At 38.1% G+C, this 15,912-nt stretch overlaps 3 protein-coding genes across 3 annotated transcripts in view; 2 read left to right on the top strand and 1 right to left on the bottom strand.

The window, feature by feature from the left end:
- Window positions 1–19: 19 nt before the first annotated feature.
- Window positions 20–1,897, bottom strand: LOC105212081 (cytochrome c oxidase subunit 5B, mitochondrial). Its single transcript, XM_011183849.3, has 3 exons — window positions 1,646–1,897; window positions 518–691; window positions 20–420 (listed from the first exon to the last, which is right to left on the bottom strand). Exons 1-3 carry the CDS (start codon window positions 1,725–1,727, stop codon window positions 314–316), a joined length of 363 nt encoding a protein of 120 aa, XP_011182151.1. The 5' UTR covers window positions 1,728–1,897; the 3' UTR covers window positions 20–313.
- A 152-nt stretch (window positions 1,898–2,049) lies between these two features.
- Window positions 2,050–4,143, top strand: LOC105212080 (intraflagellar transport protein 52 homolog). The gene is made up of 7 exons (XM_054227879.1): window positions 2,050–2,402; window positions 2,456–2,673; window positions 2,738–2,981; window positions 3,039–3,222; window positions 3,284–3,535; window positions 3,609–3,933; window positions 4,012–4,143. Exons 1-6 carry the CDS (start codon window positions 2,293–2,295, stop codon window positions 3,900–3,902), a joined length of 1,302 nt encoding a protein of 433 aa, XP_054083854.1. The 5' UTR covers window positions 2,050–2,292; the 3' UTR covers window positions 3,903–3,933; window positions 4,012–4,143.
- Window positions 4,040–15,912, top strand: part of LOC105212079 (developmental protein eyes absent) — an 86,238-nt gene continuing 74,365 nt past the window's right edge. Inside the window, exon 1 of the mRNA XM_054227875.1 lies at window positions 4,040–4,159. The gene's annotated coding sequence lies outside the window, so the exon portion shown is untranslated. The remainder of the gene's footprint in view (window positions 4,160–15,912) is intronic.

Below are 15,912 nucleotides of genomic sequence, written 5' to 3'. Positions count from 1 at the left end.
AAATAAAATAACAAAAGCATTTCTCTTAAACACTGCAGTATGTGTTCTATTCATTACATACAATTAACATTAAATATTACAGTGTTCTTATTTCATTTATTAATTATTTAATTCTAAGCCAGTGGTGATTTTTTGGCTTTAGCAAAGCAACATCCAACATAGCTTGCAACTCTTTCAAACGTTGATATACTTGCATTAAGTTTTCGGTTTTTATTTCACTATTACTTTTGTGTTTTGTAGTTGGTTTTTGTGAATTTATTTGGTTACTTTTTGCTTATTAAAATGAAATTAGCAGTTTATTTTATAATTTGATTTAAACAGGAGCCTTCTCAACCAATTTGAACCAATGGCCGCATTCGCAACGTTTTGGTGTGCCCTTTTGCAGCCACATCCATTGTACATAGGTTTGATCTTCTTCGCCTAGCAAGCCGCAGTAAATGAAAATAAAAGTTACAAAAGCAAACAATTTTGTTGTTAGTCTCACATACATATTTACTGTTTATGCGATTCTACTTACAGATGCAACCCACAATACGGGCATCGAATGCTGATGGTATCAGATTGGGGCTTTCTTTGGTGCCAGCGCCACGTTTGAACACTTTCATGTCGAAGGGATTATCGTTACCAGCGGCCTTGGCCAAAAGTTCACGCTTTTCCAAACCGGTAGCGTGCTCCATGGGGTCGTTCATCACTGCAATGAATAATATATGAGCATAAAATTAGAAAAGTGATTCAATGCAGTTTTGTATCTATATGAATGCTTGCCAAAACCTGTTAGTTATATACTAGGTAATTAGTGTAAACAGTTGTTTGCTATGCTGAGCTAATCACAAATATTAGATGCTTACAACATACCCTTTCGATTTGCTAAAAATGCACCCCCTTATGCTGGTATTTATGATATTTCATCTTAATACATACATTATCTGTTGAGACACTTTCAAATGAGTTAGAAACTAATAAATATGTTAGCTACTTTATGAAATTTTGGGAATTCGAAAGAAAACTAAACAACGCATATTGCCGTTTGATAGAGTTAAGCTAAAAAAAAACTTGCAACTGTAAAAGGTTACATAAACTGTTTGCGGTCATCAGTGGGACTTTCGATAAAAAAACACGTATTATAAGTTATCTGACATAATGGGCGTCGGCTAATACAATCCTAATGAGTTAAGCAAAACATTTAATTCAGTATTCATTGCATTTCAAGATAAACTATAAAAAAAGAGTTCCGTAAAAAAAAAATGATAATGTGATTGAACGTTTGCCTAGTCGTCAATCAATGGTTACATAAACGTAGTGTTACTAATAGCTAACAAAGAAAATATTTATTTTAGTTATAATTTTATAAACAACTTTCTTTAAAAAAGTTCATAAACTCCAGTTTGGTGTTCTTTTACATTACGTAACATTCATATACCGACCCCATCGCCAATGCATAGATTACTTGTCACACGAGAAAAATGCGTGCGAACTGTCAAATAAGTGCCATATGAAAACTTTGCAGTGCCATAACCTTTCGGCAATGCAGCTTAGGGAACTTCTAGCAGTTATTCCTAGATAATCTCAACGTCATATGGAGGGACTATAACTACACATCATGGCATTTTTTGGTATTTCATGTTGCTTTCTAGGTTTCACTTACTTTTGCAGAAACGCGCTGGAGTGTATTGCAAATTTTGACGTGTCGCCGCACGCAAAGCCATACGCCCACAAACCGAAGCCATTTTTGTGTAATTTAACTACTGTTTTTGACTTTCAAATCAACAAATATGCGCGATCTGCGTTCACACAAAAATTCGATTTTTGACAAAAAACTTTGATTTATTTCGTAATTTTCAACACACACAAGCTCGCTCGCTCGCTCGTCGTCGCTGCTTGAAAAGGTGAAAAGTCAAATTGACAGTTCCACGGTTGTGATGTTGCCATTGCAAAACTACAACAATTGACTGCGAATGGGCAGCACTGACGAGTAGCGAGTGGATTAATTGTTAAAAATGTTATGGAAAAGTGGGAAAAGAAATAATTTTAATAAATTTTGAATTTCGTGTATCCTCAGAAATATGTTTTTATATGCGCTAAAAATATATTTTGATTTTGTTTTTGTATCGTTGTATATCAACTTGCTAGTTTTGTGATTATCCGGCATCATTTCCAATTCGTATTGCATTGAATTGTTGCTAGGAAACGGAAACGAATAACACAAGCCGGCGTATGGAAAGTTCGCTGTGTTAATTATACAACATTTTTATTAATAAAAACCCAATAAAATTGTTTAAAAACAATTGAAAAATGTCAAAAGGTATTATTTGCTTCGATATATCTAAAAATGAACGTTTCCAATTGGCGGATAACTACAAAATGTTGCATCGCAAACTGAAAGTGAATTGGAAGGTTGAACAGTAAGTAGAAAGCAAAATTTGCACAAAATGGCGTTTAAAAAGCTATCTTACAGAAGCGATGGTGAGCTGAAGAAAGAAAGACTGCAGCGTGTTGGTATCTTTGTGCTGGCCGGCCCACAGGATCGGTTCACCGAGGAAGAGTTTCAAGTGTTGAAGGAATTTGTGGAAAGGGGTGGCAAATTGTGGGTGCTGCTGGGTGAAGGTGGCGAACAGGACTTCAATACAAATGTCAACTTCTTTTTGGAGCAATACGGCATATACATAAATAACGGTGAGTGCAATGAAACACATATATATCTGCGCCAGTGAGTTCTATAATATCTTTAATCTGCCAGATAACGTTGTGCGCCCACATTACTACAAAAATTTCCATCCGAAGGAGTGTATTATCGGCGGTGGCGTAGTTTGCGAGTCCATGTGGCGTCAGCTAATCAAACAAGATATCGAGAAGGTCGATTATGATTTTAGTGATGAGAAATATAAAATACACTTTCAATACCCATATGGCGCGACTCTAAATGTTTCTGAACCGGCGAATGTGCTATTAAGTACCGGACCTGTTGTTTATCCGTTTAACCGGTAAGCTTTTTAGATTTTCAATGATATACTTTTTATGGTATTAATGTGTCTGCTCAGTCCGCTAGCTGGTTACTACGTTAACGAGCATGGTGGCAAAATACTCGCCATCGGCTCTGGCTACATGTGGCATGATAAGTATTTGCAGAATGACAAGACAAACGATGCGCTGCTAGAATACTTCATACAACTTTTGGGCGGCAATGAAATACAATATACGCACTTGGATTTCAATGATGTGGAGGTGTGTGCGAATTATGTATGCCAAAAATTATTTATTTTATATATTTTCAATAAATTTACAGATCAACGACAACAAAACCTTCACCGACATCGCCTTCATCGCCGATTTACCAAAAGCTTGTCTCATAGATTCCATTGGCGGCACAGAAACACCCGCGGATTTCAAACAAATGTTCGACATGGCAATCTACACGCTAAGCAATCGGCTGCTGAAGGATGTAATGACGACATACGAACAGCTGAATGTCAAATATGAACCGTTAAAAATAATTAAACCGCAATTTGAGATTCCATTGCCGCCGTTACAGCTAGCGGTGAGTTTGGAAATATTATGAAATTTACGTTTTTAAGCGCTGCAATTTAGACCTTCCTCCTCCACCGTTTCAGACTTTCCCACCCATCTTCAGCGAACCCGCCGCGCCGCCACTCGAACTCTACGACCTGGACGAGGTGTTCAGCGCTGCGCGCACTCAACTCGCCAATATGACAAGCAAATGTGTGCAGTCCATTGCGGCGAAGGATGCGCGTAGGCCGCTAAATGCACGTGAATTGGAGAATTACATAAAAGAGTGTGCGCGCATAACGGGCATCATACACGAGCATCAAGATGTGCAAGCGCGTGAGATACTCAATATACTAGCGCGGCAGATTGTTAGTTACAAGCCCTATGCGGATGAGTAGTGTGTATGCTGGAGGCGTAATCGGAGTGGAGGTGTGATATTTCAACGCAAAGCATAGTCTAGACTAAATATTTTTCGTTTCATATTTTTATTTTTTTTTTAATTTTCAGTTGCTTCTAATGCACTAAGTTACATTTGATAAATATGAAATTACCAACAACAATGCGCACATACAGATAAAAAATTTTCTTGATTACACTTAAATTGCAAGAAGTTGGAGTTGACACTTCTTCACTTTGCACTCAACTCAAGTCACAGGTAAGTACTCTTTTTACATGCTGAAGTTGAAAACTGATCACAGTTTGTGTTATCAAGTAGATTATTTTGAGAAGTTGAGAAGAGTTTTTGTTGTTTATGCTCTCTTAACAGCTAATAGTGAATTATTCTCTCATTATGAAAAGTACTAGCATATCTCAGCACTTATTCCCAGGAAATGTCACTACAATTATGCATCAAAATCTATTGACATCATTCCTCGTAACTCCAATTTGTCTACACAAGTAAACACATAAATATTTCTGTATGTAAACACATTTGTAGCTACAGCAGTATAAAATGTCAATACAAATTATTTTCTAATTTATCACCTAATGCTGTCCGATCTCATGCGCATGCGCAACTGCTAAGTCAAACTTAAAGAAAGCGCTTCCCTTTCACGTCACTGCAACTGCATTTCCATAGAAATGCCGAGTTTCACACTTGAAGTCTGCATTAATAGCGCGCACTTGGCGCTTCCTGACAGCGTGGCAGCTAATTGAAGTGTTGACAGCGATTACCGCATAAATTTATCATGTGAACAACACATTGGTGGTTGGGGTGCTCCAACAATAATGAGATAATAAGATTCACACTGCAGTGTGACTGGGGGAAGCTGTGATTTTGCGCCTAATTAATCTATAGCTAAATATATTGGGGGAAGCTGAGGCAATATGTAGCAGCTAATAAGTGTATGAGCTCGGTGTTATGAAAGCGATACATATTCTGTAGTGGCCACAAGGGATTTGTTGGTTTTTTTTAATTTTTTTGTTAATGAAATGCTAAACAATGAAATTAGAAATTAAAAATCGAATTGTAAAAACAGTTGTTTAGCCCTAAATCAATGAGTGCGGTGGTTTTATTGCCGTTATATTGGCAATATGTTGACTGGGACCTTGGTAGCTGCAACATTTGGTTTCTTCTATGTCGAAGTCGAGGCTAAACTGCCTTGATTTGCTTTGAGTGAGTAGTTTTTGTGCTCTTTATGAGTTATTTCGGCGGATTTCTTGATTTTCGAGTGCTCAGAAGGCGATCAGAGCTGCTTTTTCTCGTTATAGTTGGTCGTCACAGCTTTGATTGAAAGATCTTAAATGATTTCCAGAGATTATACTTTATATATGTAAATTTTTAATTTTGTCTAAAAAATATGAAATAAAAAAAATTTTAAGTTTATTAAAAAATAATTTAAAAAAATATTTAATTTTATTAAAAAAAAAAATTTAAAAAAATATTTAATTTTTAACTAAAAAAATTTAAGAAAAAAATTCAAAAACATTTATTTTGTCGCTTCTTAAAAATATGATGCAAGGTGCGCTTATAGAAATCAGTGTTAATATATATTTACTTACATACATATATTCACTTATGTGAGCCCAACAGCTGCCGCCTCAGTCGAAATGCACTATCCCAAGCGCCGCGTTGAACAAACAACAGATTTTAGTAACTATATACAAACATACATACCTACTTATGTAGTATATAGAGAGTAGATGTAGTCACAATGCGTTGTACACCTTAGTAATTCGACACCATAGGAAGTTACCTTGAGTGCATTTCATTTCACTTTATTTGTTGTTTTTTTTTTTTTTTTCTCTGCCACTTCCAGAAAAAAGTCGTCTATCTCAAGCACTTACACACATATATACACACACCTTTGTATAGTATAACACACTCGTATGCGCAGCCATAGAAATATTGGCGTTCATTCATGGTTTCACAGCCATAGCCATATTCAATGACATGGCATTTACAAGAGTTGAAAAAACGCCGTTTTTTATGAATGAACTGAAGAAACACTATTTTTACGCCAACACCAAACCGCATCACAGGTTATTTGCGCAGTTCCCTAAGCATTCAGTTAGCCCTTGCCATGCTGACCAGCAATAGAAGCAGAATAACAATAAGAAGAAGAAGCACATTCGGCTGCTGCTGCGCAAGTAAATAATTTCGAAACTGCAAATATTTACTTAACTTTTGCTGTTTCAAGCATCAGCTGCCAAAAAGTCAAATCCAATTGATGCTGGCGCTTCTCATTGGCACTTGAGTATTCCTCAAACAACAAACAGGACATTCAATTATCGTCCAGCTGTCTCAGGATATTTTCATGCACTTATGCGCCTCGGCTTTAGCTTGTTTGTTTATTAGTCCAAATAATCGCCCCCCGAAAATATTTATTTAGTGATCTACTTTTTGGACAATGCTAACGGTATCATTTCCGTTGTCTCTCTGTTTGAATTTTGTATACTCAAGTGTTTTTGAGGTTATGGAGCGCTCACGAAATAGAGATATCGAAGTTGTTTTTTGAATAATCAACAGATCGCGGTGGACTTTATTAACAAAGTCCGGGTATTTATCCGCATAGTCCCGGTTCCGGTTTGATTTAAGATAGTTTACTAGACTTCGACCTAACAATGTTCACCGTTTTAATTGCCGGACTAAGGGTACATACTCGAGAAATGATAAGGTTAAGGAGTTCAATGTCTCGATAAACCTTTCGAGAAGTTAGAAATCGGTTAGAAAATGGCAATCTAAGACGTCAAGTACTGTTAAAATAGTCTGAATTTGTGGTTGTTGTAGAGGTCCTGTGAACTCTGGTAAGGAATGTGCTTAAGTTTCGCCATCGTTGACTTCCAAAAGCTATTCACCACAAATGAACCCAAAAAAAATAATTTATTCACGTCCAGTGTCATAAGAATTCTGATATAGGATATGTTTTTTTGTTGTAGTTCTTAAATTGGCAAATATGACTCAATTGTCATCGAAGTCATATAACCTAAGAACCGAGCTATTTCGACCAGGTGGGATCAAGTGGTAATGGTTGGTAGATGCTTAGTGTCATGCGGGGATCGTTATCATGGGGGACATACATATGTTGGAGTTTAATCTACTACAGTATCCAGAACGAAGTTGCGCGAGGCAACTCGAGCTCGGTGTCTGCAATTTGACTCCAAGGATCTCATACACCCGGAGGGAGTCGAGGAAGGTGTTAATAACTTCTCTGGGAATGACGTTCAGTGCTTCTCTGAATTCAGTCCGAAGTCTGGTCGGCATAGTGTACATAGCACATATGTATGTCGTCGTCGTATTTCAATATATTTCAGCTTCCATAAAGTGACTGCCGGGATGACTTCTGCAAAAGCATTCTAACAGAAACTGCTTGGAGCGCAAGCAAGCATTAAGGTCCGTAACAAGAAGCTCGTTGTGGAGATGTTCGATCGGAGACATCAAGAGACAACCTATGACTGTAAGGAATGTGGTGTTCTGATAAACCTGAAGCTAGATTATCTGCGTCCTACTGCATCCAGGCAACCATATTGGGATTTGAAGAACTTGTTGGGGCTGTGTATCTTCATAACAAACGCGGTCTCATGCGATGTGAAAAAGTACTGTCTAATGTTACATTGAGAATTTTGGAATTGTTCATGGTAGTAGCGGAGAGTCTTTTCGGCAGTCTGCCCCTGTTTTGATCAGTAAGTTATGAATTAACTTTAAAATACAATGAATATTTAAGCGGACTGCTCTCAAAGAGACCTATCAACATTTAATGAAATAATAAAAATAGATAAAAAGTGCAAAACTATCAGTTCGAAACTGTTTTCGATATTTTGATGATATATTTCGATCATATATCGAGAACCAGTTACTTAACAAGAACAGTAAGAGCGTGAGTCACTATCCCACGACACGTACAATTTCCAAGCGTTTAAAATGTAAGAAACGAGTAATCAGTTGTTCCTCCTGCTTCACCTCCTATCCCCAAACCGCCTAAGCTCCATCCAATTTTACCAATGCATTTACTTTGCATTTCGTTTTTTGCCGCCATCCAACTAGGAAGTAAAAAGCCAGTTGAACTTTCTGGCGCTAACATAACCACAACGGTAATGATTATTTTAAGAAGATGATGGCGATAAAAATTAGAAGGCGCCACGGGCATGAAAACTTGAACTTGCTCTTTGGTACCCGTAATGGTAAACGCAAATGCTGTTTTAGGTGTTGTGCTAGAAATTATCATAAAATCTACGCGAAACGCTGATTACCAACACTCACCAGACGAGATGTTTATGGAAAACAAATAATAATTTACAAAAAAAGTGTGGTTGGGAGATATGAATGGAGAGACATAAGAGAATGAAGCGGCATTTAAGTAAGTTTGCTTATGCTAATGGCAGTACAGTTAGTGTCCAGTTTAGTCTGAGCCTTCGCCTTGTTGCTGCGTTTGTCTGTCCACCGGTTGATAGCCATCAAGTGTTGGTGCTAATGGCGTTGCAGATGATGCTCGCAGTTTCAATAATTTTATTATTTATTTTAATTTGATTTTTAGTATTATGCGGCGCTATACTAGCTTTTTCCTAATGATTATGTAGATAATGTATGAACTTAATTGAGGTATTGGGGGAGTTCTCAATTACTTATACGGTCCAAGACAAAGATTGGTATTGACTTCGAAATCTACAAAACTGTCTTTAACTTCGAAGATTTTACTGAAAATGCTGATGTGAGAACCAAGACCGCAGATCGCTGGCCTTGTATTAGACTACAACAGATAAAAATCTTATCTTCGATCGCTATCGGATTATTTTAATTCTTTATTCAATCTTGCGAACGTGGATCGATATATCAATGATACGCAATTCATAATAGCTTGAAGATCTTTCATTCCGATTCTTAAAGAACTAGTAATTCCATGATACAAAGTTTTGGGGGAATGAGGCATTTAGCCATAGCGGCGTTACGAAAGTCGAAAATTACGAAAAATATACCGTGCTTAAATGAAAGCCAGCACCAGCACAGCCAGAGTTCAGATTTACTGTTCTTTAGTCGGGTTACTGCTCGTCGAAGTTTTTAGCCGATATATTGAAGATTTGGGCTCATATTGTTCTCTAGGTATTTCTACGGAATTAGGTCTGTACCTTTTGATAGAGTTTTAAGGCAATTTTCTTGTCTTCCAGCCTTGCGGTGGAGAATAATTAACATTCGTTATGATCATTCTTCCATCCTGAAATACTACCACACTAACTCTGTTACGGATCAGTCCACTGCAAGTCTTTTTAAAATAAACTGAACCCTTTTCGAAACCAACTCTCTCAGTATATATGAGATTGCCACATCTTGGCACAATACACCGAGGAGAAAATATTTCCTAAATCATATTTCTTATCTCTAAATCGTGTAAAGAACAAATAAAAGAGAAATCAGTGCCGTGCTCTATCAGATCAAAGCAAGTGTCCACCGCATGTTGGTCATTTGTCTACGCTGCTGCTTACCTCAATGCTGGTAAAAGTGCAGTGAGTCTTTCCGAGTGCCAGTGCTTGTGCTGTGACTGACCTCCGTCAAGGCGTCGTGTAGTCGATGTTGTCATTTTGACACTTAAACAACGAAAATTACTGATTACGGTCAGTTTAGTGGACATGTAGTCAATTCTATTAAATTAATTGCGCGATCAACTTCTTAACATACAAACGAAGAGAAATGTAAGAATGATGGTGAAAGAGGATAGGGAGTATGCATAGAAATAATACTTCGAGGAAATCCACCACAAGCAGGTGTATGGAAGACAAACTAAATGTACTGTTTAGTGTAGAATTGTCTTCTTATTTCACATTTCCCTCTAAGGTATATTTTCAAAAAAATATAACCTCAACTGAAAAGTGTTTTTATTTGAGCGTGCTTTATGACTCACGTGTACAGCACGCCTAAGATTTATACCGTACAACATTCGCTCAATTAAATTTATTGTCATTTGTAATTAATTTATTAAGTGCGACTGCGCGGCAGCTCGTTAGTCGTCTTGTAAGTTCCTGCATGAGGAACTCCATTCACTTGTGCCTCTTCAGTGTGTTGGGGAGTGCGAACGAACATTTGAATATTGTGTTTAAAACATGTTTTTGGTGTGAAAAGAAATGATTATGGCATGACATGTTGTTGTTGCTTGATTTATGTGCGAGATTTTCGGATTTTTCTGTCGCTGATCAACTTTGTGATAATTGTTCGGCAATCGTTTTCAGCTTTGGGGAATAAACGGTGGAAGTTCTGAGGATTTTTTCGTAGGATCAAATAATTCAAGGGATTTCCGCAATCTTAGTCGAGTGAAGGAGGGCGATCTCGAGTCAATGAGAGTCTGAATATGTTTATGTAAGGAATGAGCTCGCTTCTGATTCCGTTATATCTACCGTAATATAGTTGTCCGCCATCTCTGTGGACGACTGTTTTATATTAAGCGTGAGGACTTTGTCTTTCTCGGAACCAGCATAAGTACCACCAATAATCTAAGCCTGGAGATCAGCGCAGAATAATTCTTGCCAACAGGTGCTACTTTGGGATCGGTAGGCGATTGAGAAGCAGACCCTTTCCTTGACGAACAAAAATTATCTTTTATAAGTCTCTTATTATTCCCGACCTATTATACGTACGGACACACGCTTTGAGCATTCGGGAGAACTTTTCTCATAAAGATCTTTAGAGACATCTGTGTGAGCGATGTGTACCTAAGGAGATGGAACCATGAACTGTATGAGTTGTACTGCGACATGAATATAGCTAAGCGTTAAAAAATTCAACGATTGCGCTGATTGGGTCCAACGTAAAGCTTCCGAATGAAGCTGAAATGTATTCGAGACCCATCAATGGAAGGAGTCTAGGGTACCCACCCATCCAATAAAAAGACCAAGTGCATATGGACCTGGCTTCGTAAAGGATAGAGCGAAGATAGCGAGGTTTTATGCCCCAACCCACGGAAGTAGTGTCACAGAACCTTATAATTAAAGGCTTGCCCCAGAATAATCGGTATTTTTATAAGAAGATTCAGTGATTTTAAGTCGGAGCCCATATTGAGGGGAAATTTGACGTAAGTCAATATATATTCTTCTAAGAAAAAAACTATTAGGAGGAGAGAAAACTATACTATCGTCAAACTGGAGGCTTTGGGATTAAGGATAAAATACATTTTGGTACTCCAGAATTAAGGTAGCTTGAACCTCAAAGATCCAAAACTGTAAAAGATGTAGACAATCTAACATATCGGAACATAGAAAGCGGATACCAAACAACCATTGCAAGAGTTCAACAAATATTATGACCCAACCAAAGAAAAAACATAACCACAACAAGAGCAATAAACGCATGCGCCACATTTGTAGCCTAAATACAGCCATAAGCGCATTGTGTTCACGCCACTTAGAAATGAGTGGAGCAACGACGTTGTGGGTCCACGCACATAACCCGATCAGCGGAATAAGAAGTGAGAATAAATGTCAATAATGCTGCGGAGGTAAGCAGCTGGACATGGCAAACATAACAACAACAACAACAAAATAAAACAAATAATAATAACAATAAGCAACTTTGGTGGCTGTTGTTGTTGTTGTATGTATGTTCTTGTTGTTGTGCGCAGAGGGTACTTTGTCGAAGATTTGTCACCTGGCTGACAATACATGCTGCCAACAGCGAAATAAGCTGTGCAGCATTTGTGGTCCAAGTGGATAGACGGTCGGATGAACGGACAGACGGAGCGGCGGAGCGGCGGACATACGCTCGCTCAGTTATGCGCTTACGCATTTATGTGTGTTCTTGTGCGTTTGCTTGTTTGTCTGTACGATTGCTTGCTGGTGGCGTCGCGATTCGCGCTGTGGTCAACACGCATGCTCAACGGCTGCTGCTGCTGCTAGGCAGTTTAAGATAAAGTCGAAATTAATTCTTTTCACTTAAGTACACGATAGGCGATCATTAAATTGTCGACTCGCCATTCGGTGCATGTTGTGCTGGTGCTGCATGCCTACGAGGCGTGAGAGGGGGATGACTGGTTGTGCTGGAGACAAGTTCGATTACAGTGTTCTCGCTGACTTTGTCTGACTTTTGACTGCGTTTGGCTCGCTGACTGCGCCGTGTTTAGATCAATGCGTTTGGACAATTATTTCACTTGTACATTTTTTCATATTTTTTGTAAATATTTTATTTTAGAAACAAGTATTTGGCAGCGTAAGGCCAAGAGTAAGCACATATGCATATTCATATGCAGGCTTCTATATTATATTATATATATCTGTGTTTTATTGGTCAGAGCAAGGCAGACACACATGATTTAATCGTTAATCTGTGGAATTTTAATCTTCGTTGTCTGGTGCATTGACATGCACATTAATGGCTCGTCTTTTCTCCGCCTCTTTTCGGTGCTTCATATTCTATTTACTTATTTATTTTCAATTTTGTCGCGAAGGTGTCGTAATTGTTGCTGCTGTTATCGTCTGTCGATAAGCTGACTTTTAAGCGCTAAGCCAAAGCATAGCTCGGCAGACAGACAGACGCATGCACATCTCACAAATCTTAGATTTCAAAATACCTTTGGTTGTGCGCTTTTTTCCTGCTTTTTCTCGTCGAATTTTTCCTTTTATCCAGCACTATTTCGCCTTATTTAGTTATAAAGCTGTCATGTCCACAACTAAAACCATGAAACCGCAAGCTCAGCAAGCGTATCAGAAAGCGTCTAAAATGCAACATCGCACATTTTAAATACGCGACTACAAAAGGTGAGTTAAATAGAAAACAATGTGACACTTCCATCAAACGTATAACGTATCTTTTGTGCATCAGCATCTATGAGCTCTATAAACTCGCTACTATTGCCGTGCAACGTCGCGTAGCACCTTTTCTGAGTTTGAGATACTGACATGTGCATTATGCGCGTGTACATGGCAGGCGCATCGTCTCGTCGCGCTTCAAGTGGCACAGCGTTAGAAAATGTAAACTTTCTTGTTTTTTGTTTTTCAAAAGAGAGCACAAAATGTGTTGCAAAATCAGTTAAATATCTCAAAAATAAGCATTTGCATTGTCTCGGGTTCCTACTCACGCCATTTTGCCAAATAATGATTTAAAAAATATTATTTTAAGGAACCTATGCATTTTATTTGGAATCTCACTGAGAATATTTTTTTTTCTAAAACGGTTTGGTATTGTTTTGAACAGTTTTAGTCGGGTTCACCAAGGCCCACCAGCTAATTTATCGCTCTACCAGTTTGTGAAGACAAAATCTCTAAAAAAACGCCTTACATTATTCTCATCTTGATCCTGTCAAGATAGAGAGGTCTTTTCTCTTCCTCTGTTATTTACTTTCTACATTTGTTAAGCTTCGTATAAAATTATAACAGTTTATCGTTCCACCTTATGCTATACCAAAGCATAAACGCGCATAAGAATCCACAAAGTCATTCGCGAATTTATTTTAGCAGTTGATTCTTCTCATTTTTTTGTATTCTGTATTCTGTAAAATTTTTTTCCTGTTAACTTGAATAGCCTTTGGGCGACAGTCACCATGTATCCACTGTCATATTTATAAGTATGAACCTCACCGAAGATTCCATTGAATATTCAAAAACTGTTTGAAAACCTGAGCTTTCTCCTCTTACTCCTCTTCTTATCTGAGAGAGAGAGAAGCATACCGATTCACGATAATGTACTGTATCAAGTAATCTTGAGTTTCCTAATTCGATTACATATTGAGGTTAGGTTGATCTCATAAGATTATAATTAAAGGCTTTATTGAGAGAACAATTCGGTGTCAGATAATTTCACGTTTTGGGCCGGTTGATCTAACAATCATCGTGTCATTCGTCAGTTATCAGTCGAAATGTTCGAACGAGTCATCGAAAATTGGATGGACCATGCAACTAAAGGTAACCGCGACCAACATTTGAAAGAGATAATCTTAAAAAAATAAATGTCAAATAATGTTCTTTCGAATGATAATACAAATATTCATTATATTTAAATTTTTTTCTTAAAAGTAGGGAACCTCGAAATGGATCACTCTTTATATATATTATTATTTTTCTCAACATTCAGTTGTTCAGGTTTCCATTCGCCAACGATTTTCAGCTTAAAAGTCGTCGATGATAAACATTTGCTCGTAGCTTAGCTAAGAAAGTAGGTATTTCTGAGTATTATCTTCAGATTAATGAAGAAAAGTATTCTCATATTCATAATATTCATATATTGTATGTATGTATGTATGTGATTGGCGTTCAACCGTTTAGCCGGTTATAGCCGAATCGATGAGAGCGCGTCACTCCTCTCTTTCCTTCGCAGTTCGGCGCCAGTTGGAGATTCCTAGTGTAACCAGGTCGCTCTCCACTGTCCCTCCAACGGAGTGGAGGCCTTCCCCTTCCTCGGCTTCCTCCGGCAGGTACTGCATCGAACACTTTCAGAGCTGGAGTGTTTTCGTCCATTCGGACAACATGACCAAGCCAGCGTAGCCGCTGTCTTTTTATTCGCTGAACTATGTCAATGTCGTCGTATAACTCGTACAGCTCATCGTTCCATCGTCTGCGGTATTCGCCGTTCTGAGGTCCGTAAATTTTGCGCAAAATTTTCCTCTTGAAAACTCCTAGTGTCGTCTCATCTGATGTTGACATCGTCCAAGATTCTGCACCATAAAGCAGGACGGGAATGATAAGCGACTTGTAGAGTTTGATTTCGGTTCGTCGAGAGAGGACTTTACTGTTCAATTGCCTACTGAGTCCAAAGTAGCACTTGTTGGCAAGAGTGATTCTGCGCTGGATTTCGAGGCTGACATTGTTGGTGTTGTTGATACTGGATATTCATATTCATATATTACACTCTAGCATTCTAGTGTCAGTTCGATTGTCAGATTAATCGGTCGGTCTGTAATATCGGATTGAGAAATTAATGTATTTAAACTCTTAAATACCATATTTAGTTACGACATTAGAGCCAAAGTTCGAATTCAGTTCAGAATTGGGAACTATTTAATAATGCCACAGCACTAAGCCAACTTTATGTTGGAGTTCATTAACTTTACAGAACGAAATGCGTAGGTGACAGACTACTAGGTGACATTAATAGCCGCACGTCAATTGTTTCACACGACCTCATGTATCACATGCCTCGCATTACCAACTCAAATGGATTGACTTGCATAGACTCGAATAAAACTCAATTAATCTAACAGCGCATATTTTGAATTTTATTGACGTTATTATTATTTTTATGCATCCAAATGGGAGGATAGTTTGTGGTAAAATTAAACTAAAAGTAAAATAAAACGGGGAAATTAAAATAAAATGGCGCTACGACTGACATAAATCACACATGAGAATTACCAAAACAAACATAAACAAGCAGCACGAGACCACAGCTGACCCAACAAGAAGACATAACAAAAGACAATGACAACTTTTCGAAATCCACAAACAAACAAACAAACATTTGGTGGTAAATGAGAGATTGTCAAACGTGGAGGCTGACAGCCGGGAGACAGACGCGCAGCTTCACACGTCGCGCGGACGGAGTGCGGGGGAGCCAGCCAGCGCATGTGTGCGGTTAGGTCAGCCCAGCAGGTGGGCAGTTGACAGTTAAAATTTTTCTTAGTATTCATTTTAACTTTTTTGGTATATTCTTTAGATTTTGTATTTTTTATTGACCATTTAATGGGGATGGCAATGTGTGTTGCTGTTGCGTCGCTTGTTGTTTCGTAGACGCCAACTTTATAACCTAAAATGTAGAAATAGTCAGTTGAAATTTATTTATTAAACTTTATGTATGTCTCCCTGTGTATCTGTATGCCTCTGACTCGACTCACTTTATTATTTTTTATCACTTTATAACGTGCTTATGACAGACTGTGACAAAGCGTAGGGTGCAACGGTGAAATTTATCGAAAAATAATTGGTTGACAGTCAAAATTATGTTATTAAATGCGTGTCATAAGCCGCAGCTGGTAGGAGGACGTAGCCAAAGGGGAGAGC

This window comes from Zeugodacus cucurbitae, chromosome 3, assembly GCF_028554725.1.
Source record: "Zeugodacus cucurbitae isolate PBARC_wt_2022May chromosome 3, idZeuCucr1.2, whole genome shotgun sequence".
NCBI lineage: Eukaryota > Metazoa > Arthropoda > Insecta > Diptera > Tephritidae > Zeugodacus > Zeugodacus cucurbitae.
This window is presented reverse-complemented; position numbering and strand designations above follow the sequence as displayed.

Excerpts from the sequence above, each read along its gene's own strand:
- LOC105212080 (XM_054227879.1), top strand. The coding sequence starts at position 2,293 with ATGTCAAAAGGTATTATTTGCTTCGATATATCTAAAAATGAACGTTTC. Across the intron at positions 3,223-3,283 it reads TGGATTTCAATGATGTGGAG|ATCAACGACAACAAAACCTT; the intron begins GTGTGTGCGAAT and ends ATAAATTTACAG. Across the intron at positions 3,536-3,608 it reads TGCCGCCGTTACAGCTAGCG|ACTTTCCCACCCATCTTCAG; the intron begins GTGAGTTTGGAA and ends CCACCGTTTCAG.
- LOC105212081 (XM_011183849.3), bottom strand. The coding sequence starts at position 1,727 with ATGGCTTCGGTTTGTGGGCGTATGGCTTTGCGTGCGGCGACACGTCAA. Across the intron at positions 692-1,645 it reads TCCAGCGCGTTTCTGCAAAA|TGATGAACGACCCCATGGAG; the intron begins GTAAGTGAAACC and ends TATTCATTGCAG. Across the intron at positions 421-517 it reads CCGTATTGTGGGTTGCATCT|GCGAAGAAGATCAAACCTAT; the intron begins GTAAGTAGAATC and ends GCGGCTTGCTAG.